At 37.0% G+C, this 24,814-nt stretch overlaps 2 protein-coding genes across 3 annotated transcripts; one reads left to right on the top strand and one right to left on the bottom strand.

Annotated features, from left to right (window-relative positions):
• The first annotated feature begins 4,823 nt into the window (after positions 1 to 4,823).
• Positions 4,824 to 6,658, top strand: LOC110792451 (photosystem I chlorophyll a/b-binding protein 3-1, chloroplastic). Its single transcript, XM_021997254.2, has 3 exons — positions 4,824 to 5,223; positions 5,722 to 5,783; positions 5,879 to 6,658. Exons 1-3 carry the CDS (start codon positions 5,077 to 5,079, stop codon positions 6,492 to 6,494), a joined length of 825 nt encoding a protein of 274 aa, XP_021852946.1. The 5' UTR covers positions 4,824 to 5,076; the 3' UTR covers positions 6,495 to 6,658.
• A 132-nt stretch (positions 6,659 to 6,790) lies between these two features.
• On the bottom strand, positions 6,791 to 24,591 carry LOC110792450 (elongation factor Ts, mitochondrial). 2 transcript variants are annotated; one of them, XM_021997253.2, is made up of 8 exons: positions 24,015 to 24,591; positions 23,732 to 23,904; positions 23,036 to 23,125; positions 22,770 to 22,944; positions 22,358 to 22,542; positions 17,128 to 17,253; positions 16,864 to 16,952; positions 6,791 to 7,130 (listed from the first exon to the last, which is right to left on the bottom strand). In XM_021997253.2, the coding sequence occupies exons 1-8, from the start codon at positions 24,292 to 24,294 to the stop codon at positions 7,097 to 7,099; spliced, it is 1,152 nt and encodes a 383-aa protein (XP_021852945.1). In that variant the 5' UTR covers positions 24,295 to 24,591; the 3' UTR covers positions 6,791 to 7,096. The 2 variants fall into 2 exon arrangements, with proteins under 2 accessions (XP_021852945.1, XP_021852944.1); XM_021997252.2 differs by lacking the exon at positions 6,791 to 7,130 and adding an exon at positions 16,507 to 16,782.
• Between the last annotated feature and the right edge of the window lie 223 nt (positions 24,592 to 24,814).

The raw sequence follows: 24,814 nt of genomic DNA, 5'->3' as shown, positions 1-24,814 counted from the left end.
TCTTACTCTCATCTCCGGGTATTTGGGTGTTTGTGTTATCCTTTATTTCCGTCCACTACCATTCACAAATTACAACCCCAGTCAACCCCTTGTGTATTTTTGGGATACCCATCCAACCATCGTGGCTATAAATGTTTTGATTTATCATCCAATAAAATCATCATTTGTCGTCACGTTTTGTTTGATGAGTCTACATTTCCATTCAAAAACATACACAAACCCACTCCCCAAAATTATGAGTTTCTGGATGAGGGCTTGTCACCCTACTTGGTCCAGCATTTCCAGACCGGGCCACACCCTCAACCGTGTTCTCCTAGCCCAACTCCCACTTCTTCAATTCCTGAGATGGGTCACTCCCCCATATTTTCTGCTTCTGGGCCGCCACATAATCAAGCCCAAGAGGACTCTCATGTCCAAAGTCAGCAGCTCCCATTTTCTCCTTTGGGCCAAACAACTCGGCAAGCCCAAACATCCTCAAGTCCACCTGACTCCAACACACTGCAGCCCACACCTAATCCACTTCCTGTCCAACAACCACGCATGGTCACTCGTAGTCAACGTGGGGTCTTTAAACCCAAACCCACGTTTAACCTTCATGCAACGGTTTCGAGATCCCCTATCCCTCGAAAACCTTTGGAGGCACTACGTGACCCGAATTGGAAATTGGCTATGGATGACGAATATGATGCTCTAATTAAAAATAGGACATGGGATTTAGTACCACGTCCTCCTAATGTCAATGTTATTCGCTCTATGTGGATTTTTACCCATAAAGAAAAATCTAATGGTGATTTTGAGAGGCATAAAGCCCGTCTTGTAGGTGATGGAAAAACTCAACATGTTGGCATTGATTGTGGTGAGACTTTCAGTCTGATAGTAAAGCCAGCAACTATCCGCATTGTCTTAAGTCTATCTTTATCCAAGCATTGGCCCATTCATCAGTTGGATGTTAAAAATGCATTTCTTCATGGCGAGCTCAAAGAGACCGTGTACATGCATCAACCAATGGGTTACCGAGACCCATCTCATCCTGATTATGTTTGTTTATTGCGAAAGTCTTTATATGGACTTAAGCAGGCACCGCGAGCATGGTATAAAAGATTTGCTGATTATGTATCATCTATTGGTTTTTCTAATAGCAGGTCTGACAACTCTTTGTTTATCTACAACAAGGGGCGTGACATGGCCTACATTCTATTATATGTGGATGATATTATTCTCATTGCCTCATCTGATGCTCTTCGCCGTTCCATCATGACTCTTCTGGGTTCCGAGTTTGCAATGAAGGACTTGGGCCCCTTGAATTACTTCCTTGGCATTGTTGTTACTCGACACAAGGGTGGCATGTTTCTTTCACAAAGAAAATACGCCGAGGATATCATTGAACGTGCAGGAATGTCATCTTGTAAGCCAACGTGTACTCCGGTGGACACAAAACCGAAACTAAGTGCATCTTCAGGTGACCCGTATCAGGATCCTACTCACTTCCGTAGTCTTGCAGGTGCTCTTCAGTATCTCACATTCACCAGGCCTGATATTTCTTATGCTGTGCAACAAATTTGTCTTCATATGCATGCTCCTCGTGACACACACATGCTTGCTCTTAAACGCATCATTCGATATATTAAAGGTACTTTGGGTCATGGTTTGCACCTCTACCCCTCTTCTATCACTAATTTGGTTTCCTATACGGATGCGGATTGGGGGGGGATGTCCAGATACACGACGTTCAACGTCCGGTTATTGCGTATTTTTGGGAGATAATTTGATCTCTTGGTCATCCAAACGCCAACCGACTCTTTCCCGCTCAAGTGCGGAAGCTGAATATCGGGGAGTTGCTAATGTTGTTGCGGAATCAAGTTGGATACGCAACCTACTATTGGAGCTACATTGTCCCGTCCCTAAGGCCACCTTGGTTTATTGTGATAATGTAAGTGCCATTTATCTTTCGGGAAATCCAGTCCAACATCAACGGACCAAGCATATTGAAATGGATATCCATTTCGTCCGTGAAAAGGTGGCGCGTGGTCAAGTTCGGGTCCACCATGTTCCATCCCGTTTTCAAATTGCCGACATTTTCACAAAAGGACTGCCACAAGTATTGTTTGAAGATTTTCGAGACAGTCTAAGCGTTGGTAAACCACCCGTTTCGACTGCGAGAGGGTTATAGAATATGTAAATATTTTAGCAAATAAAATATTTTGTAATTAATATTGTTTACGTTATGCATGATATCAAGGATATCATTTCCTAGTTTGTAGCTAAGCATAATGTCAGAGATATTTGTAGATAATAACTCCTTAGATTAACGCCTAAATTATAGCCTACATTGAGGTTGTAAAGATGTATATTAATCCTACGTGATGAATAAGAAAGGCAAGGAAATAATCTCTTTCATTCCATCCGTTTCAAATTATATTTTTCTTTTTAACCGTTTCTTTATTATTTACGACATTTTCCTTTCGAAAAAGAATTAACAAATATTGTATTGCTCCTTTTTAAGTTGTATTCCGCTCACTCGATTTTGAAGTGTTTAAACCTTTTTTTTTTTGTAAAGGAAAGGTACACAGAAGTTAGGATAATCTTCTCTCAAAAATATATCCTAACTTATCTAAGGTAAGAAAATAAGAAAATATATTGTCTACAAAAAGATCAATATCTAATTGACTATTAATGTGATGACCAATGGATGCTACGTAATCAGCAGTGCGGTTAGCTTCTCGATACACATGTCTCGAATTATGGGTATCGAAATTAAATAGCAGATGTTTTATGTCATCCATAAGCAGCTGTATTTTCCATGGACACAGAGCTCTTTGTTGCAAAATCTGAATTATAAGTAAATTATCTCCCTCAATGAGAATATGTCGAATATTGTTTTCTATTGCCAGTAGTAATACATTGCGAAGTGCAATAGCTTCTGCAAGAAAAGGGGGAGTAGCCCCCAGATTGAAAGACCGACTAGCAATATTGTTTCCAAGATGGTTTCTAATTACAACACCTGCTGCACCTGGTTTAAACTTATTTAGATCTACCTGATTTATAAGAACTTCAATTGAGCTTATTTTAATTGTAATTGAATTTGAGTATCCTTTATCAACCATTATCAAAATGTATCTGGACTTATTACTCTCGAAATATATAGAAATAAGAGGGCCATAGGAGGACATAACTCCACTTTGTATTACTACCTCTGTTCCTTAATGTTCTTTACGCTTGGGAATATGTGTCCAAAATATGAAAACTTTGACCGTGGATTCCCACTGTTCTATACATCAAAATGTTATCATGTAAGATCTTGTTAGATTGGTCTCATTATGTATTTTCAAAATATCAAAATTTTATAATTTTTTCACATACGGAAATGGATATATAAGTCGTTGAATATTGCATTGGAGTCCGTGCAAATAGTAAGCGTAAAGAACATTAAGGAACGGAGGTAGTATAAACGAAATGAAAGACAGTCATAAACCTAGGTAAAATTAATACAAATCTCTATTATATAAGGGAAGAGGTGAGGGTAATTTCGTAATCACACTTTTGGTGTCCCCTATAAAAAAGACAATAATACCCTCAGTTAATTCACAATTTAATTAATTAATGCCCCTACTAATTATAAAGTTTAAATTACTACTCCATTAATTATAAAAGGCAATATAAAAGGCAAAAGGAAGTGTTTAAGACTTTAAGTTATAATCAATCTCTTATAATTGCGTTAAATTATTAAAAAAAATTGGTGGGAATATTAGTTAATTACGGAATTAGTATCGTTTCGTTTTTTAAGTTTCCAATTTATGCATCATTTGCGTTAGTTTTCAAACTATGATCATGCATAATTGTCTCTATGAATTTGGTGGATCTCAATCTATCGTTTCGGTTTTTAAGTTTTCAACTACGCCTTTTGTTGCTATAGATCTTTCATACCATTTTCTTAACTATTCGATTAGTTATTTTTTATGAAGTCTTGAAATAGGTATTAAGAAATTGGTTAAGATGCTTTCAAAAGAAAAAAAAAAAGAGGTAATCATTTTACGATAGTAAATATTAATTTCTCAATATCGGCCTACATTCATTCGAAAAATTCACGCACGCATCGCGTGCATAAAAGACTAGTTTTAAATATATTAACATACCAACTTCATTTTTTTGTTAAATGAAAAGTATGTAAAAATGAGAATAGTCTTCTCTCAAGACAATATCGTAACTTATAAAAAAATAAAAAATGTATTGTCAATGATCTATATCTTGGTGGATCATAATGTGGTGACCAATGAATGCAACGTAGTTTGCGGCACGGTTAGATTCTCGATAGACATGTCACCATATATGACTGTCAGAATGAAGAAGCAGTTGTTTGATGTCAATATGTCATATCCATAAATAACAAGATTTTCCAATGATATGGCACACTTTGCTACAAAATCTGAATAATTTGTAATTTAATCTCCCTTAATGAAAAATGTTGAACGTTGTTTTCAATATGCAAACTACATTAGGAAGTTTTGTTATATATTAGGACAGGAGGAAGTATGAACATTGCTAAATTATAGGGATCGAAACATTTTGAATGAAGCATGTATTTGGTCTTTTAAACGTGAAATTACTTATATGCACCACGAAATAAAGTTTATCCTCTCAAATAGACATTAAATGAAAACACAAAGGATTTGAACAAGTAAATACAAAAGAGTAAACTCAAAATTAACTGGGTACACCCAAGTGCATAATAGATACTCCCACAATTATAGGTGGCAATATATATGGGGGGCCATGTAGGAAATCAAGAAGTAACAAAGAGCAATATCTATTATCCAAGACAAGATGGTAATTGCCACATGTTCTTCCCTAGTTGGATAATGAAATATTTAGACAAGCTAAAATGAAAGCCACCTCAGAATCAATATCCACCTGAGAATATAGAAAATCTATCTAAACCACTTATTACTTGTTTGTCATATTTTGTATTCAATCTTTCTCTCTATAATCTCATTACTGAATAGAGTGTGAAGATTACTCTATTCAGTAGCATCATCATAAGAATAGTTTCATCATCTTTATTCTATAAGCTTATCAAAAATGGCAACACAAGCTTTGGTTTCATCTTCCTTGACTTCATCAGTCGAAACTGCAAGACAGATTCTTGGTGCTAGGTCTGGACTTGCTCCTTCTTCTTTAAGGAAGAACTCGTTCGTCGTTAGAGCTGCCTCTACTCCACCTGTTAAGGTACGTTCAGTATTACTGCCAGTTTTTTTTTTCTAGTTTCGAGATTTTTCACAAGTTGTATGTATGATATTATTTGTGTAATAAACCGATCATGTCTTTACAACACTTAAAATTGCGCGATGTCTTGAACAATTGTACATAACCTGCTACTTCATTGAACAGTGTCTTGTTTATGCAGTATTGTTCTTGTTACAACTTATTCAGAAAGTTAAAGGAAAACATAATCTAATGATTTAGTCCCATTCAATTCATTGTTAATTAACTACTTTTAAAATTTGTTTTTTTTTTTTGGGTGAAAACTCTTAAAATTTGTTGTAGATGAGTAAACCTTAAATTGGATATATATAATTAGGAAAATTAAGAAGAAAAAACAGTAGAGAACCTGGAGATTCAGATTATGAATTTTTCAACATGATTTTTTTCGTTTTTTAATTTTATTTTTAACACGAACAAGTATAATTTTGATTAAATTTTTCTTGATATGGGATTTGTTAACAGCAAAATGCAAACAGACCCCTTTGGTTTGCATCAAAGCAGAGCCTTTCATACTTGGATGGCAGGTAATATTTGTTTTTGTAAATTATGATGTTGTGCAAAATGTCTCATCTTATTAGTTTCTTAGCAATGATATAATATATTGCTTCAAACTATGCAGTCTTCCAGGTGACTTTGGGTTCGACCCACTTGGACTCTCAGACCCAGAAGGCACCGGTGGGTTCATTGAACCAAGGTGGCTAGCCTATGGTGAGATCATCAACGGCCGATATGCTATGCTTGGAGCAGTTGGTGCTATCGCCCCAGAAATCCTTGGAAAGGCCGGTTTGATCCCACAAGAAACCGCCCTCCCGTGGTTCCAAACGGGAGTGATCCCACCGGCAGGCACCTACAACTACTGGGCTGACCCATTTACATTGTTCGTCTTTGAGATGGCACTTATGGGCTTTGCCGAGCACCGGAGATTACAGGACTGGTACAACCCCGGGTCCATGGGCAAGCAATACTTTTTGGGTCTAGAGAAGGGCTTTGCTGGATCCGGTGAGCCCGCATACCCAGGTGGACCAATCTTCAACCCATTGGGCTTTGGAAAGGACGAGAAGTCACTCAAGGAACTTAAGCTGAAGGAGGTGAAGAACGGAAGGCTGGCAATGTTGGCGATATTGGGTTACTTTATACAGGGTCTGGTTACTGGTGTTGGCCCATACCAAAACCTTCTTGACCACTTGGCTGACCCAGTCAACAACAACATCTTGACTAGTCTCAAGTTCCACTAAGGAATTCTTCTTTTGTTCTCAAGGTCACTTCTGTTTTGTACTATATTGTTTCAACTCCTGTGTGCAAATATTATTGTACAATCCACAAAACTAAGGAGTAAGGATCAATGTTATTATCAGTCATAGTTATTCAATCTAATAGACAATGCTTCTTATGTACATAATCTACGTTTTCCAGTATAACTAGTCCTGTACTATTTAATAGCTTCACCAATTGGTTAATCGATCCCCATAGGGGGTGAAGGGAGAGGAAGAACCTTTAGTAAGAACTGATCCCTCGTCACGGGCGAGAAAGATAAAAGGAAAACTGACATAAAATAAAGTGTCGCGATTATTGTAAAACAGAGGGATTATTATGTTAAGTATTATGCTAATTAATATTATTAAACTAGGTATATCAACCTTAGTAAAACAAAAGCTGAGATCAATTGTCTCCCTTGTAGCCTGGCTATGTATGTCAGGCAGTCTTTTATTCTACAAGGGATGTTTTTGTTCATCGGGAAATAAGCAAAAACACTACATCTTCCGCTGTCCAGCTCAACTCCAACTTTTTGTAGAAAGAAAATGAAACTGGTGTTCCTCATAAGCAAGTCCTAAGCTGCCTAAGCCACTGATTCTGATTCACTTGTCTCTGAACTGTGTTAATGATACATAAATGACCAAATTGTCAGGGATTATCAAAGACATATAATGCTCAAGTTTAGCAGTAGTATCACATAAGAAATAGATAGAAAACTATGGCATAATATAACGCAATTGATCAGGTCCTATCAAACGCCATTAAACTATGACATGTTTTTTAAGCTATAAGATACTCCATTAACTCAGTGTGTCACTCTCACCGTTTTTTCAATCCAAGACAAATGATAATAGTTACCCTCGATGAGCAACTTAGAGCTGAATAATTATAAGAGGGTCAAAATCAGATAATTTTCTAACTGTAAAAGTAAACGTTGCATTTAACAAAAATGTCTTGAATAAAGGTAGTTTTTCTTATAAAGTGATATATACTACTCTTAAAGTAGTGGCTTATTTGCATTGAATTAAAAGTTCAAAACAAAAAAAATTAAAGTGGTATTCCTGAAAGTGTCTATATTGTTACTAAGAACGAATTTAAACTAGTGCAAGTTTCTCCACTTCTGCACTAATTGTTTACCAAGGAATGCTGAGAAAATTGTTAGATAGGAGCAGCAGATTGATGTATATTTGTTCAACCTTCCAACCTGATGCGTGAATCCTAGTGTTTATGATGACTCGAAATCATTCGAGATGAACAGGACATGACCATTTTCAAAGCCTGATACTCCTATTCTGCACTCTTTAGAAGCACTTGGGTAATGTTGTTGATGTATGTTGTTTAAGTGTCTTGGAGGTTCTAGAAAATTCAACAATTTGTCTCTCAGGGCCCTTGGAATGAGAAACAAGCTCCTATGACCATGCCGGAACATCAGTTCTGGATCTAGAGATCAATTGGTAGCTCGAATTATCTAAACTTTATATATAAGGTCCCTAGAGAACAGCATGGGTTTTACTATACACTATAGTTAAAGTTGCTAGACCACACAATGCACATAGCGTAAAACCTCATGCTGGACCTCCACATACTCCTTTTGAATGCTAATCGGTTCCCAAAAGTTCCGCAGAACATGGCTCACTAGGAGAAGAAAATTTCAGCACATAAACATTTTAAACTAATACAACATCCAAGATTTTTCAATGATTTGAGATTATTTCACGATGAACTGGACATGAGCATTTTTCTGTGTGGTAAACATAAAACTTCAGAGCAGATTTATTTAAGATTAGATGCTATCTTACAGCGATATCGAGAAGAGGCCAAGAAAAGCTGAACCCAAGAGAGATTGAATATAGACAATAATGTCAATAACAGTGATTTCTATGAAGAGCTTCCCTAGAAATAGCTAAATCAAAACTAATTCCCAATTTGCATTGGTTTAAAAACTAATTCCCATGGTACCGTCCACGTAGGATCGAGTAAGAGCTTCGTATATTTTTTTTTTTAAATTCAACATAAAACCGCTAACGGTATTAGCGGTTCATATATTAAAACCACTAACCGTGGTAGCAGTTCTTTATGTTAAACCGCTACAACTGTTAGCGGTTCATATTATTATGTCGTGAATTGCGTGAATAACTTGCGCTGGAAAAACATAATAATATGAACCGCTAACAGTGGTAGCGGTTCTTTAGTATAAACCGCTGCTGGTATGAACCGCTAATACCTTTAGCGGTTTTATGTTGATTTTTTTTTTTTAAATTATACGAAGCTCTTACCCGATCCTACGTGGACGTATCATGGGAATTAGTTTTTAAACCAATGCAAATTGGGAATTAGTTTTCGATTTAGCTATTTGTAGGGAAATCGTTCTTCTATGAACTCAAGACATTAATAGACAGCCTTAACCACCCTTTTAGTCATTTTAGAACTAAAACGGAGTCAAGAGAGGATGTAGTAGCATTGCATGATAATAAGTGTTTTAAGTACCTTGGCTCGATTCTGCAAAGCAATCATCTATGTTGCTCAGACTCTTATTGGGGTGTCGTGTCCGACAAGGGATCGGAGGATCCTACATTCTAGATGTAATAAATTTCAAACAAGGCCCCTATATATTTGGGTGTCATGTCGTGTCGGAGGATCTGACTCCGACGCCCTCTGTCAACCAGAGTGTCGAAGTAACATAGGAAATTATTAACTTGACCAAATGTGACCAACAGGATTAAGTCCAGGTGGCTCAAATGGAGATTAGGTATCGTGTGACTGTACTTTTGAAGTTAAAGGTATTCTGTGACTGTTCTAGTATAATTAGAGTGAACCAGGATTCCTCAAAAGGCTATTTACGCTCTTTTGGCTTTCCCTCAAGCAACTTTTTTTGGTGAACTTGATAATTGTAATGGACAATTTTTCTTGTTCAGGGACCACTGGACAATCTGATGCCTATAGTCAGTGGGAAAATGCTGAACTAGAGGTTCAACAAGGGTCTGACAATTGGGGCAAGGCCAATGGGGCTTTCAAAACTTACCCAGTTGGGGAAGGTACAAGAAATTAATATTGCTTTCTTGTTCAGAGGACAGCTTATCCACTTTGTTTACTCACCTTTTTTCCTAATGTTAATATAATACTTCGTATAACCTCTTTTCTTATCGAAAAAAAAAAAGTAAAAAACAAGGGTCTGACAATATAAGATGAAATAGAGACCCTATACCCTTGTTTATAAAAATTGCGTGTGCTACAGGTAGAATTTTTGTATAAATGTACTCCCAAACTAAAATTTGTATCACGTGCATCCAAATTTCCAAAATTGGATGCATCGAGAACAAAACAATTAGGCTTAAGTTAGTTACAACACCCATAAGCACCTTTCTGAGTAATTACTCAATTTCAGATGCAACGGCTCTTATTGAACAAAGCAACACCATATAAATTGCTATCCTGATAAGCATATCATTAGAATGAACACACAACTTCACTACTTAAGTGGATATGAAAACGATCAGGCTCCAATTGAGCTAGTTAAGTTATACTTCAGGCAGCAATTATACTTCAGAAGAAGGGACAGACTGACAGACAGATAGAGAGGGTTAGGGGAAGAAAATATTTATTAAATATCTAGCTAAATTTTCTTGCCATGCTAAACTTGCATTACACCAGAAGTAGATTCAAAATTAAATACAGAGGTAGCAGATAGAGTCACTTTTAGGTTGTGAGAGCAGGTCATCAATCAAGATTAAAGGCGAAAAATGAGGGAGAGACAGACAGTTTCTGCTGGAAACACAACAGCCACGTGCCCTTATGATCACGATTCACGAAGCACGAAAGCTGGATCTTCTCCACCAAGACAATATTCGTACTGAAATTTACTTAGATATGTTGAAACCATGCAGGGGTTACGACAGTCGTTCCAAGAGTTTCGGATTAAATCATTAATCATATCCCAACGGAGGCGAATGTTTTGGCAGGCTGCTTGGCGAAAAAAACGAGATGCTTTAATTTTGAAGTCAATGTAACTAGGCATTTTCCCAACCCCCTAGTTATTGTTTGAACTTATACATTACATATTGTAATAGGCTTAATGCCCAACTAATTTTTAATACATTTGTTCCATTTCCCCCCCCCCCCCCTAAAAAAGGGAGAGACAAGGGAGAGATGATGACATTACTATTCTTAGAAGCATGTCAAGCACCATTTAGCTTTCCTGAACATTAACTAGCCTACAGGCTACCTTCGTCAAAGGAAAGAGGGGTCCTGATTCCGGGACAGAGCCGTATGACGCGAGAGTGTCACGTACAGGATCGGGATCCTAGTGCGATCCTTGTTTGGATTGATGAAGGGGGGTAGGATCGGATTGGTAGAATCGGATCATAGGATCACAAGATCCTACCAAATAGTAAAATGATATTTATATTATACAAATTCAATGTAAAAGGATGTATTCAAGTAATACTTAAAAGTCCTTTTTTGCTCACATATGGTCAATACTTGTGCATGGTAATTGAAATTAAGATTTTGGTTATGACCATCTTCAAGTCTTAATAGATAACATTATGAATTTCTTTGATTTTTAGTGAAAAATGATACTTAATTTTTTTATAAAAATTAACTCGTTGACAGAATACAAATTATTTAGTAATAAAAAAAAATGTAAAACTGATTTATTATTTTGAAATACGGAGCGTAGGATCGTAAGATCGTATTAAGATCCTACCACTCCAAAACTTATCGAGGTAGGATCGTAAGCTATGTTACTCAGACTCGGGTACGGGTGTCGTATGGATTTGAGTGTCGGACCTGGCAAAGCTAGAAGTTCAAAACATGAGGACCTTGTCCTAATTTTAGACACGGATGTAGGGATACGGAAAAATAATAATAAAATAATAAATAAATAAAAGGAAAAAAATAAAAAGAGGAGTGAAGTGAAGTTCTTAAAAAAAAGTTCAAAAAATTGCATTGGAATAGTTAAACTTAAATCAGAATAAAAAGAGAGGAAGTAGCACTATAGTACAATCGTAATTGTCACATGGGTCTCAACTGACATATTTAAAAAAAAAAAAAAAAAGATATTTAACCCCCTCATATCCCCTTCCCAATTCCCACACCTGTAAAAAGATGATTGAAGCACCATGTTCTTGATGGTTACCACTTCTTGCCCACTTGTGTGAGATTGACTACTTGTGACCTAGGATGCTCGGACTCGGGTACGGGTCCAAGGGTCGGATCCTTAAATTTCTAAAATGAAGGACTCGTGGACTCGTTTTTGAAGGGTCCAAAATATGGATATGGACTCGGGGACACGGAACATTATTTTGATTTATGTACATCTTTAATAAAATATGAAGCGGTACAGTTACATAAATGTTTACGGCTACCAAAATTAATTAATTGCAGTTTTAAAAAAAAGACTTACAGTAAAAGGAAAAAACAAAATAAAAGTAAAAGTAAAATCGGTCAATAAATACAGAGTAGTTAAATACGGAGTACATTTAACCTAGGCAGGTAGGTTGTAGCTATAGAAAACATAAATAGAAAAGTAAAAGAAAAATCAGTCAAGTAGTCAACAAACAATTAAATACATTTAATACAATTGTTAATAGGCTGAATGGAGAACAGCTGTCAAATACCTGTCCACACAACTTTTAATGAAGAATAAAATTAGGTTTGACCCAAAAAAGTTGAAAAAAGGCCCAGTAAATTAGATCTACGACTTATCTTCTTCCCTTTTCAAGCTCTTCCAAGACCCATCAATGGAGTCTCATCTAATCTGCAGCAAAGGACGACGACATCACCGGAGAAAGTGATACCGGAGGTGTCATGCTGAAGGAGTCGTAGTGTGGGAGTAGTCGTACCGTTTAAGGGTTGGATCTTTAAGAGCGAGTCCGTTTTCTGTTGCAAGCGTCCGGTCCGGATTCCGCACCGGCACCCGCGTCGTGTCGTGTCGACACCGGTACGGTGGGTGCCGGTGGCGAGTCCGAGCATCCTAGCTTGTGACATTTGATGATTCATGATGGTTTGGCCTATGGGCCTTTTGTATACTAATTCCATTTGATTATTTTTGTTCTTATATCTTTTGAGCTATCTTTTGTCACGCATCCTCGTTTGGATGATAGTTAGTCCGACCCTTGCCGCGCCCTAAGGTCTTCAGGGTGAGTTTGTATGAGGTATTCGGTTCTTAACGGGACTTGCTCCCACGACACTTCCGGTAATATCCTTCTCACTGATTGTATACTTGGGAATGGGCATACTACATTGTTTCGGAGCATTGGTTGGATGGGTCGTTGTTGATGTTGCCTCCTCATGTGTAGTTTTAGGCCTTGTGGACATGGCATAATTCAAGCTTGGGGGATAAGCTATGCTTGTTTGATGCCTCAATGTCCTCCATTTGGTGATTGCGTGACAATGTTGATAGTTATTCTTGCTTTTCTTTTATTTATTTTCTTTTCTTTTTATTTCTTTTCCTTTTTATTTCTTTTTTATTAGAAAAATGCATTAAAAATCCAAAAATATTTTTCTTTTTCTTTTAGTCAAGGCAAGTCTTTCTATTTTTCTAGGTTTTGTTCTTGTTTCAGGCGTAATAAAGCTAAAACTTGTGGTTTTTGAATGCATTTATTCGTAGTTGCTAGAGGTGTGCACGATCTTGGATATCTAGGGTCGAATCTAAGATTTTCATGCAAAGGTAGTCGGTTAGAACTTTGGAGAACATGATTTTTGATCCTTTGGTTTGTGGTAAAATGGTGTCGTTCTCTCTAGTCATTTGAAACCGGAGAGGATGGTATTTGCTACCCTTGTGTGAGGATTATTGATTTTTCTAGCCTATTTCCCAAACACACATTGCATGAGTGGCTTGGATCCTTGGCATTGACTTTCTTGTATCTAGAACTTGGCTATTTCCTACCCAATATCCTGATCGAACTACTCTAGGGGAAGATAAGGCATTTCTTACGATGACTATTTTCTTTTTGTAGTTTTAGGACAATCTTTTTCTTATTTTCCTTGTATTTTATTTGCATTTGCCCCCTAGCTAGCCATTTGAGCCTTGCCCCTTCATTTCTTACTAGCTCATTATAAGCCAATAGCCTTTGTTTTATTTCTCACCCTTAGAAGTGATAGTGAATCTTCGTGTTATTGCGCTTTGAGTTGTGATTAATCATGCAAATTTGAGAAGAGTAATGAAAAGTAGATTCAAATGGAAAGCTTGTATTAGTTTCATGTATATGTCAAATTAAAAGCAAAAGCGAAAAATTGAGGGAAAGCCCAAAAATTAGAGAAAAACATGGCAAAGTAGAAAAGTTTCACTTGAAACACAAAAAAAGGGGAAAAAGAAGCAAAAGAAAAGTTCAAAAAAAAACGTTTATTTCAATTTTGTTTGTTGAATAAGCTTGGGGGAGTCCCAAATAAGTGGTATAGTTTGGTTTTGGTTCTATCTTGCTTGAGTTAAGTTCAATTTGACGCTTCACTTTAGTTTTAGCTCCAATTCCCAAATTTTCACACACCCTTTCCCCTACCCTAACATTAAAGACTTTTTGACCTTAGAGAGTTGAGTCATAGTCGGTGGAAGGAGGAAAAGTCAAGCCTATAGAGCAAGTTAGTCATGCCAAGATTGTCGTGTACCGTTCTTTTTTCTCTTGAAATTCTACTCTTTTTCAGCATCTTCGTGGTGTCATGAGAATCTATCTTTGAGGGTGGATTTGAAACTAGAGAGATGACACGGTAAGAATGGTTGTAGGGGAATAGAGGAGTGTAAACTTCTTAGTTGTATACGCTTTGCATGTTAATTTTTCACTCGACCTTTTGATATCCATTAACGTGCACTCGTTTTGAGAAATATTTGTATCTAATCTTGCTTGTTCCGTAATAAAAGCCCAATTCTTGAACATTTTTTTGTTTTTGTTTGTTTTAGTTTGTTTCCTTTCTTTCTTTCTTTTCTCTCTTTTAAAACTTGCCTTGGCAATTTTTGAAGAGTTACGGGTCAATATTTTGGAAAACCCTTGCGAGATCCCACTCCCCCTCATGAGCGATCATGGGGTCAAAGAGCTTGTTGCATGTGCTTAAATGCAACTGTGATTCCTACGACCGTGAGTTAGTGTTTATCCTTTTAGTTCTTGGTAGTTTATCTCTAAATAAGCTCACTCTCTTCCCGTTTCCCATGATTTTTTGCTAGAGGACTTGGTAAGGTTTAGCTTGGGGGAGTTTGATAATGTCGCTCTAAGCCTTTATTTTCTTATCCTTTTTTCTAGCTTCGTTCTTAATTCGTCTTTTATTTTGTGAGTTAAATTCTATTTTTAGTTATTAGTTGCAATCATAATAATTCTTAGTTTTTGAACCTTTTTCTTAGCTTTGCTTCGTTTTTATTCGTTTAATTTTCTTTTGTAAGTACTTGATAAGTTTTAAGGAAGGAAAGGAGTTTAAGGCAAGTGGTGCGCCCGCATAGCAGAGAGCGCGCCCACCCAACCTCAGAAAAGGAAATTCAAGGAAAGACAAAGTTGCAGCGCCGTGCCACCGAACAAGATATGGTGTGCCCGCACCTTCACGCAAGTACCACTGTAAAAACATTATGTTTGTGGCGAAATTACACTTTCCAGAGCGGTGCGCCAGCACGACGTTTTGGTGCGCCCGCACGGTTCCCCATAGGAAAAATTCAGTTTCAAGCCTAAGTGATGTCGTGCGCCCACACCGCTTATGCAACACGCACTAGCGCATCTGCGCCTCGGAGGCGTGCGTCCGCACAAGATTTGGTGCACCCGCACGGTTGTCGTGTTGTTTCTCTTCGATTTTCTCTCACATTCATCCGTGCGCCCACACACGATTTCTATACGCCCTTGCCTACCTCTTGTTATGCGCCCGCACCAGCCTTTGTGCGCCAACATGGTCATCCGGAGAGCTTTAATTTTAGTTTCTTTTGTCCTTTTTAGGAAAGACTATAAATAGTTCTTTTTCCCCCAATTCTTGGGACACATTTTAATTTTCAGAAATCCTTACAGTTTTAGAGAGAGAAACTTTAGGCTTAGTTTTATTGCTTTTGGAGATCCATCTCAAGTGCAATACATTGAAGCTTCCTAGTAAAAAAAAATCTCCTTTAATCTTGTTCTTTCTTGTTCTTCTATTATTGTCTTTCATTTTGTTACCCTTCTTATTATTATTGATTTCCATAATATTGAGAAAACTCCAAAAACATGTTTGATTGATTTTGTTTTATTTGATTTCGTTTATGATTCACTAGCATGATTCATTGTCTAATTTCTCAATTTAGCTTGCTTGTTGTTTCCATGGCTTTACTAGGGGTAGAGGTAAGACTTGGGTAGTAATTGGGAAATTAGAAGGGAAATCATGCCAATTTTGTGATTAAATTGTGATTTGATGATTTGGATTATTTTGTCTTGCTAGGTTAGTAGTTGCAAATGCTAAACTAGTTGGTTAATTGGAGTGCTTATTACTAGTTTGTCAAGAAATTGAGGATTAGTAGTAGACTAGTAGCATATGAGTTAGCTTGTAGTTCTCTTATGGTCCACCTATCTTGTGGTGAAGCGAAAGTTTGCCAACGAGATTTGAGGGTTAATGCTTCTATCTGAAAGGTGTTGAACGCTATTTATTTGGTTTCCCCCCTCTTGTGTCAAGTCTTTGCAATATTGAGCATGTGCATCCTTTGCTTTATCCTAATGAAAATCTATGTCAAGCCTCAATCCCCTAGTTCTTTCCTTCTTGATCTCTTATCGATAGTTTTTTAGCTTGTTGGTGAACCTAATCTCTTTTCCTCTTTTCCTTTTTAAACTAGCTGGTGTTTTAGTTCGTTGAACTCTCTATTCACTGTTCACCTAGGACGACCACGAAACTTACCACTATAATCAATAGTGTGTAAGCTAGGTGTTCTATAAATTTGTTTGAGTAAGTGGTCTTTGATACGACGCAAAAAACCCTTATCAATCTCCCACTTTTTCTTTCACCTTAACCAATCATCATTAAAATTTGTGACATGATCATTATTGCTACTAGAATCTTGACTAATATTTGGAACATCCAAAATAATAAATTGATAAGTAAATTGGAGAGGGTAGTACATAGTGGAGCGGGGATAGTAAATTAAGATAAGCATAATCTTAATTTGGTTTTCTGCTAATCCGATGAAAACTGTCATTGCCACTCCACCCACCTCCAAAAAAATAAAAAAAACACCTCCTAAAAACAACAAAAAGAGCACCAGCCATACTCATTCAGTTTCGGCATGCAACAAAATACTATCCTACTTCAGCAATAATGCTCTCACACGGGCTCAATGCCCTGATAGAGAAAAAGAAATGTATATCAGAAGAATAGACAAAAGTCAAAAATTAGATGCTTCTGACTTCTTAGAGTTCTTACCTCTCAATTCCTTCTCCCACTTCCAACCTCAAAAAGCTCTCAATCCTTACAGGGGACCCAACTTCCTTGCTCAGATTGTCCAATACTGTCTGCAGAAGAAAGCAAAACAATTACCATCATAATCCAAGTCCATACCAATTACCAAACACGTACACGGTCCAAGGAATGCATTTCTGGTCTACTATTAGTGAGAAAGTCCAACAAGCAGGGAAAAGAAAGAAAACCCAATCCAAGTGTTTCTACTTATTCTACAAGTTAACTCACCTTCACATTTACTGTATCATTCATAACATACTTTTGCTCCATCAGAACCACTTCTTCGAAGTATTTCCTTAAACGTCCTTCTACCATCTTCTCTATGGCTATCTTAGGCTTCCCAGATGCTTCTGCCTGTATTAACAGAAAGCAATCTAATAAATAACAAACTAATAGAAGCAATTAAATACATATGAAGTATTATTGATTATTGATTATTAATATGCAAAAGGTAGTTTTACAAGATAAAGCAACATAAACACTAAGGCATATTGTTAGGATTAGCAAAAGGGAAAACACCACTAATAAACAAGATAATGTAAACAAATCAAAGTTACAAAAATAAAGACAATGGAAAATGAGACTTTACGTTGTAAACACCCTTCACAAACCATTAGGAGGAAACCACCAACATGACAAATCAATTACGGAGTAACAATTATAAGTAACTCTCGCGAAACCCCTTTGATTTACAGCCTACACCTCTCAACTATTCTAATCTAGAAACCTGAGAGTGGGTTCTTAATGTATCAATGTTGTTGTGCAACAAAAAGAGAAAATTCATGAGCCCTTTGTATAGTACATGGAATCCAACCCCTTCTCCAAGTTGAGAATAATCTTGCCCCTAAACTAAATCTGGAATGCATATGATATTAGCAAATAATTACGATAAATTAGGAATGTATATACTAGAGTCCTAAATCAGCAAAACTAAGTAACAAACAAACACAGCAAGGAACCAACAACCACTTGAACGCAGGCAGCGAGCAGACTGTGGCACGCACAGGTTGGCTGCGGGTAGGCCATGGACTAGGCTGCATGCCCTTTGGTGAACTTCTTTTCGCTAGCCTACGTTGTTCCCTAATAACCCAAATTGAAACCTTCTTGTTTTCAACCATTATCTGTGGACTTTTTGTGCTTGCTATACTTAACACATAAACCATTCCTGACTTTCTTTGTACGTCGACAACGTCCATTGTATTGACCACCAATATAAACTCTCTCTATACTTCCCCCGCGGAAAAAAGGCAAAAGCAAGGAGTCAGGAGTTGATGTTCCAAAACACTTTGTCTATAGTTTTTTGGCCTGTTTGAGCATGTGTTGGGCATAGGGATAAAAAGTCAAAATGTTGAAATGACATGTTATAACAGTTTCATTTATGTCTTGGTGGTAATAATGTGGGAAATTAAATATTCTGCAGTTTGAGTATGGATTCACTTCCCTTAATCAATGAAATAGTGTGTTTTTTTATTGTCAAAAAAAGGGAGGTATATGTAAAACAAAAAAAGGGATATGATTAAAAAAGAAAAGAGAAAGTGTAGGAGAGGGGGAACATCCGCAGGGGTTGCTGTTTTTAAATGCCAGGTCTAGATTGAATCCTTACCGAAAGTAGCATTCTCCGAAATCTGAAAACCAGACCTTCAAAATGTGATGAACAATCAATTCAATCTTGTACACGGTTATTGTTAAGACTATTGCATAACGAACAACTCATTACGAGAATAAACACATTAATAACACTATAGTAGAAAACTACTTATTACTGACCCAAACTTGACCAATGAAATAATGAAGTCCAAATACTCAAAAGTTCTCCTAATAACTATATGGATCCAGTTTTTGCATTCATAGGATATTGCTTGGCTTCTGATGTGATGGATGAATAAGATCATTGTCTCCCATTTAGCTCTTATTCTATTTTTCTATTTTGTAAAATCTTTAAACAGATGACTGAAAAAAGTTTGAAAATTTTATGGAAGGATGGAGCCTCCTAACATGTTAGTCACAACAATAGCACGTCTTCTACCCTACTTTTTCCTCAACTTTTTTCTAAAACAATCGTTTGAACCAAACAATCAAACCCAAGATGGTCTTAAATAACTAGACAATTAAACTCTAATTTCTCACCCTCCCTATTTCAGCAACTTAGAAACTATTTCCAGCTAAAAATAAGGAAATACTCTATCTGTCCGACAAAGCCTTAACCGTATTTCTATATTAGTTTATCCCAAAAACCTACCCATTTTCTTCTTTAGAATGAATTTACCCATCATTATATTGCTTCCCTTACCTTTCCAAATCATTTTTTTATTCTTCTCTCTTCCCCTAAAACCCAATTATATTCACTTACCTGAATAAAAAAAGTACATGTATATATAACAACCCGGTTTTCCATTTCCGATGGAGTCAAAGATTCATTTCTTCTTTTGGCTGTGGGATGTAATGGACTAAATCAAAATGGCTCTTGAAACCTCTTTGCTTCCTTTCCATGATGTAGAAGATGGTCGTCCTGTTGTTCTCCCGTTATCGCTTTTGGGTCAATTGGAAACAACCTCTCTGCAATTGCAGGGGTAAGGTTGCGTACACCCGACCCCCCCTTACCCCGCTTCTTGCGGGAGCCTCTTTGAGGCAATGGGGTAATGATAATGATATATAACAACCCACTACTTTTTTTCAATATTAATACTTTTCTCGTCAAAACTCGCCATAATGTTTTCCTTAAATCATGTGCCAAAATAAATGAGTAAGTCTTTGTGGGGGAGATGGAGTAAATAATAAAACAGAATTTTCTTGTTTATCAAGAAAAAGAAAGATATTTTCTTTTAAGATCTAAAAAGAATACTCCAAACAGGTTATTCGAAATCCAAATTGTAGTAAAAAAAAATTACATTTTGGTTCTGGAATTCCTCCATCAACAGCAGCCGTGTAACTGCTGCTCCATTGGCCTTAGCTTCTGGTAAAAGGCTCCTACTTCATTTCATTGTTCATTTATTTATTTATCGCTTTAATTTATAGAAGAAAAATGAAGAAGAAAGTAGAAGGGCAGTAGCTATTTTCAAATTCAGTCTCTTCATAGAAAACGATTATTCAATCAAGCCACTACCACTTTTTTACAACAACATTTTATCAAAAAAAAAGCTTTATTACAACCACAAATCCAATTGATTTCTGCTGCTTTTATGATTTTGTACAGTGAATGACAAATAGCATAAGCATATTGATGGTCTATTTGTGACATAGCTTGTAATTGCACAAGAATCATTATCAGAGGAAAGGAAGGAAAATTATGGCTGAAGAATTAAGCAAGAACATGGAAGGCGGTTAAAGACTGAGAGAGCACAAGGGCGAGAGAGGGAGAGAGAGAAAGGACGAAAAATTCCAACAGAAGTCCAGGGGGGAAAAGAACTAAGAATCAAGAAAGAGAGAAAATCATAGGTGTCTATCTCACGAGGAACCAATTGCTTGATGGTAAGAAGCTGAACTTAAGGGTGCAGTTCTAACAAGGACTAGAGACATGGACACAACATAACAAGGATAATACTAACGTGGAAGAGCTTCTTGGAAAATTTAGCCTGAAACTAGTTGATGCAACAGAAAAGAAGCACAACCGCTCACAGACAGAAAAGAAAGGGAGCAAAGAATCGATAACCTGAAATGGGCATCAATTATCATGTCTGAGGTGTATCCTGAGTATGTCTCTCATCGTTGACCACTCTACGATGATTATCTTTCACCTTTCTAAGTAATTTGGCTTTTTTCTTATCTAAACAAAAGATGATTGTCCAATGGATTGACCTTTAAGAAGTAGATGCAAGCAGGACTTCATGACAGCAAAAACTTTAAGAATTAGTTCTTTGTAAAGCAGCCAAGGGTAAACAATGAAGGATCCACAAACAAAAACATAAGAGAAACACATGCAACATCAATTAGAAGAGAACCCGAAATGGAACAATTGCAACGAATCAATACCACTCTCTTCAAGAGAAGTACTTATCCTAAAGAAAGTCACTTAAAGAAGAAAATTGGACAAACGTATCTACAAGCCTCTTTTCCTTTTACCAACCTTCCCAACTATGACACGTCTTCTATAAACAGTTCCACCTATCAATTAACTAACAACAGTCCCAACTTTAAGAGAATCTTTCAAGATCAGTCCCCTTTCACTTACAACCAGCCAAACGAGTAAAAATACTTTTCATTTATTTTTCAAAACTTTATTTAACTCTGTTTTTGGCCTTCCTGGGACTTCCTCACCTTTGCCACCTTTTAACATCATTTTCTTCTTCATCCACCACAACCTTAGCCACCGTTGTCATTAACATCCAACCTGACCACCATAACCTTAACACCCAAAACAGAGCAAGAGAGAAATAAAGAACATAACTCATTAGTATTGAAACAAAAATCAAGGAACTTATGGGAAAATTGACACTGTTGCATTAAATTTGGCTGTTGCTCCAATGCAAGGTAACTAGGTTAGTATTAAGGTAATGTGACTATTAAGGTGTTTTAGTTCATGCAAACATAAGAAATGAGTAGAGCGACAGATTGATCCTGGAATTTCTATTGAACCAGAATCAACTTTTAAACTGCAATACTCTATGTTGCTTCCTTCGTAGAGGGATTGACACCCTAATCCTGTTCCTTGACCCAAGCACCATACTACCACCATAACCACTACGCTCTCCCTGTAATGAATCTTGATAAAATAATTCATCATCAGAATACCATTCACCACCATGATAGTTTTGATGAATTGTACAACTAATGAAGTAATACTTCAAATTGGATATTTGGATACGAAAATGGTGCGGTGAATTTGAGGATGGTAGAGGAATTTGATGACTTGAATACTTAATGGTCGTAATTGGGATTGCGGAAGAGATGCTTTTGGGCTAATGGATATGTTTGGTCGGGCTGGTTGGAGTCATGGATAGAGAGAGGGGGGAAAAAAGGGATTATACTGATTTTTCAAAAAAAACAAAATAAAATAGACCAACCTAAACATGCCACATAGTCACTTATATCTGTTTATCAAGTTGCAATGGTTTACGGAGCGTTTTGGGAAGACATCCTCTAAAGTCGGACTACTCTTAGTTAATTGATAGGTCATAGGTGAGCTAGCTTGTATCAATTTTTTTTCCCTATTTAATTTATCAAGACAAGCATCAAACGCGAACTAAATCACCATCACCATTTTTTTTAACTTATTCTTTCCTAGTCACAATTGCAGTGATTTGACAATGCTGTATAATCTAATTGCATTTGAACCAAGTGGAGGATAGATAAGGAAATTTAGAGAAGTAGAGAACCAACCCATTCTTGTTTCTCAAGCTCATGATATAAGGGGATATGGACAACAAGATAACCCTGGCCTCAGGTACATATTAAATGTAATTGCGTTTCTAACTAATGACCATATGTGTGTGCAAAGCAACCCAATAAAATAATATTGTACCTGAGATCTGAGAATTTCCCGTTCATTATCTAAAGCATCTGAAGAAACAAGATCCTTTGAGAGAAATAATGGTTTGTTTGCTACCACATGCATAGCCAATTCTGATCCGACACGCTGTATGGCAGCCATGTCAGCATTTGGATCCTCCACTTGTAAAGATAGAACTCCACCTAAACGACCCAAGCCTGAATGAAGATGTCGGAAAAACTTTAGTTGTTATCTGATTGTTAGTCCTAAAATATTCTTCTAGCATAAACAATATTACTAGGAAACAAGTACCTAACGCTCATAAAATATTTTCTCAGTTACACAATACTGCATCTTTTGTATTTGACTATTTGTAGCATTTCTTAATTTCTGCCCAACTTCTATACAGGTTTCTTTTTACAGCGAGAGAATTGAATCACCTTACCTGATTGGGGACTTGAATGAAGGTATGTAGAAATGATACCAGGCGAAGTTTTTGACATTGCAAAACTCCTCCTTAGTTTAACGTTCTCTCCCATCATAGCTGCCAGTTCAGTGACTGCCTCTTGCGCACTCATCTCTCCACTTATCTTCGGATGGGCCAAATTCAGCTTCAAGCTCTGCAGCATTTATATGTTACAGGGAATCCAAAGATATAAACAATAATGAATAAATAGAGGACAGCTTAATAGTTAGGAACAACTTTCTGACCTCTAAATACTCAGGTGTCATTGGAAAGGCTCCAGCTACTTGCTGAGAAGAACCCTCAGCTGACAACGCCAACTTTGCTAGGGATAAAGCCTAATGGCAATAAAATGAAACATAGTTATTAGGTGAATCTCACACAAGACACACATGAGGTGAGGAAAACAAGAAATGAACACATGTATGAAGCAAATATTTCAAGAAAATATGAAAAATTGCCTCATCGGCATCATGGCTTCAAAGAAACAATACCCCTAGCCCCTCATGGTGTCAATTGGTAAGTTTTCTAATATCTTCTTACAGATTATTGAAACAACTTCATGCAAGGTCCTAAACTAAGACGAATATAACTAAGTTCTTAAGTATTGATAAAATCAAAACTATATGAACAGAAAAAAAGAATCATGAAAACCGGAAAAAAAATCCTACACTGACCATGTATTGAAATATATCATTCCTTGCAATAAAAGTCACACAATTCAGCTAAATAATAGCAGTTTTTGTCTCATTCTGAGCCAGTGCAAGCAATGCCCCTATGGCATCAATTGTACTATCACATCCTCAGTTTTTTAATCTCTTGAAACAACTTCATGAGAGGTCCTATACTAAGACGAGCACAACTAAGTTGTTAATTTTTGATACAATTGCAACATTAGTAACGGCAAAAAGCACAAACCAAAACCGAAAGGCTCTCACACTGACCATGTATTGAAATATGTCATTCCTTGCAACAAAATCAGTCTCACAATTCAGCTCAATAATGGCAGTTTTCGTGTCATTCTGAGCCAATGCAAGCAAACCTTCAGTAGCCTTTCGGGATGACTTCTTTGATGCCTGGTAAACCCCTCTTCTCCTCAGCTCCTTCTGTGCAGCCTCTGCAAGAAAGCTATCACATTACAAGTTCTAATAATTGGGAATCAAATCTCAACTACTTAACAGTACCTTAAACATCAGCTGAATATCAAACGTAGTTCCTTCTCCTTACCAATGTCCCAATTGCAGTCAACTAGAGCTGATTTAACATCCTTGATAGGAGCACTTGTTCTTTCTCTGAGCTTCTTAATAAGACCCATCTGATCAGATGATGATGCAGCAGAATATCTCCTCAAAAACACCCCAGGAAAACCACTACCAGACTGAACATCATCAATGATTGACTGAGAACAGCTTCCTTTGACAGACATGGTCAACACTCGATGATGTCCCGAACGCACTTTGCTACAAATAATCCCAATTGAACGTTTTGCACCCCCAGAAAGAGCCATCTGAAGCAGATTTTCAACTGGGTTTTTAGCTACGGTGCACGGAAACGCCAAAAAATCACGACGTGCCGTTTTCCGAAACGTCCTGGAACGGGGAAACCGGGAAACGCGTTTCTAAACGCGCCAAAACCGTTTCAGAAGAATAGAGACGTATTTGAAACTGAATTCATCCCGGAAACGAATGGGAAACGAGAGATTTCAATCTAATATTCACGTTTCCCAAGCAAACTTGCTAGTTGTATGAAAGTTTTTCCGCCAGAAAACTGAAATTAGGTTGAAGAAGACATCAGTTGCTCTGTATTTCACACTTGCACAGCCTATATACGAAACCGTGCTACAAATTTGGGCCTGGCCCAAAGTAGACAAATGGAAATTAAGGATGTGTTTGGTTCAGCATAATTTTAAATCAGGTATGGGTTTGAAATTATCCAATCTCATACTTGATGTTTGGTTAACTACTTTTATAAAATTTAAATCATGGGGATCTACCTTTAAAATACCTCTGGTATCGAGTTCTCATACC

The sequence above is a fragment of the Spinacia oleracea genome, chromosome 5, assembly GCF_020520425.1.
Source record: "Spinacia oleracea cultivar Varoflay chromosome 5, BTI_SOV_V1, whole genome shotgun sequence".
Classification (NCBI taxonomy): Eukaryota; Viridiplantae; Streptophyta; class Magnoliopsida; order Caryophyllales; family Amaranthaceae; genus Spinacia; species Spinacia oleracea.
Note: the sequence above shows the minus strand (reverse complement) of the source record. Positions and strands in the feature narration are given on the sequence as shown.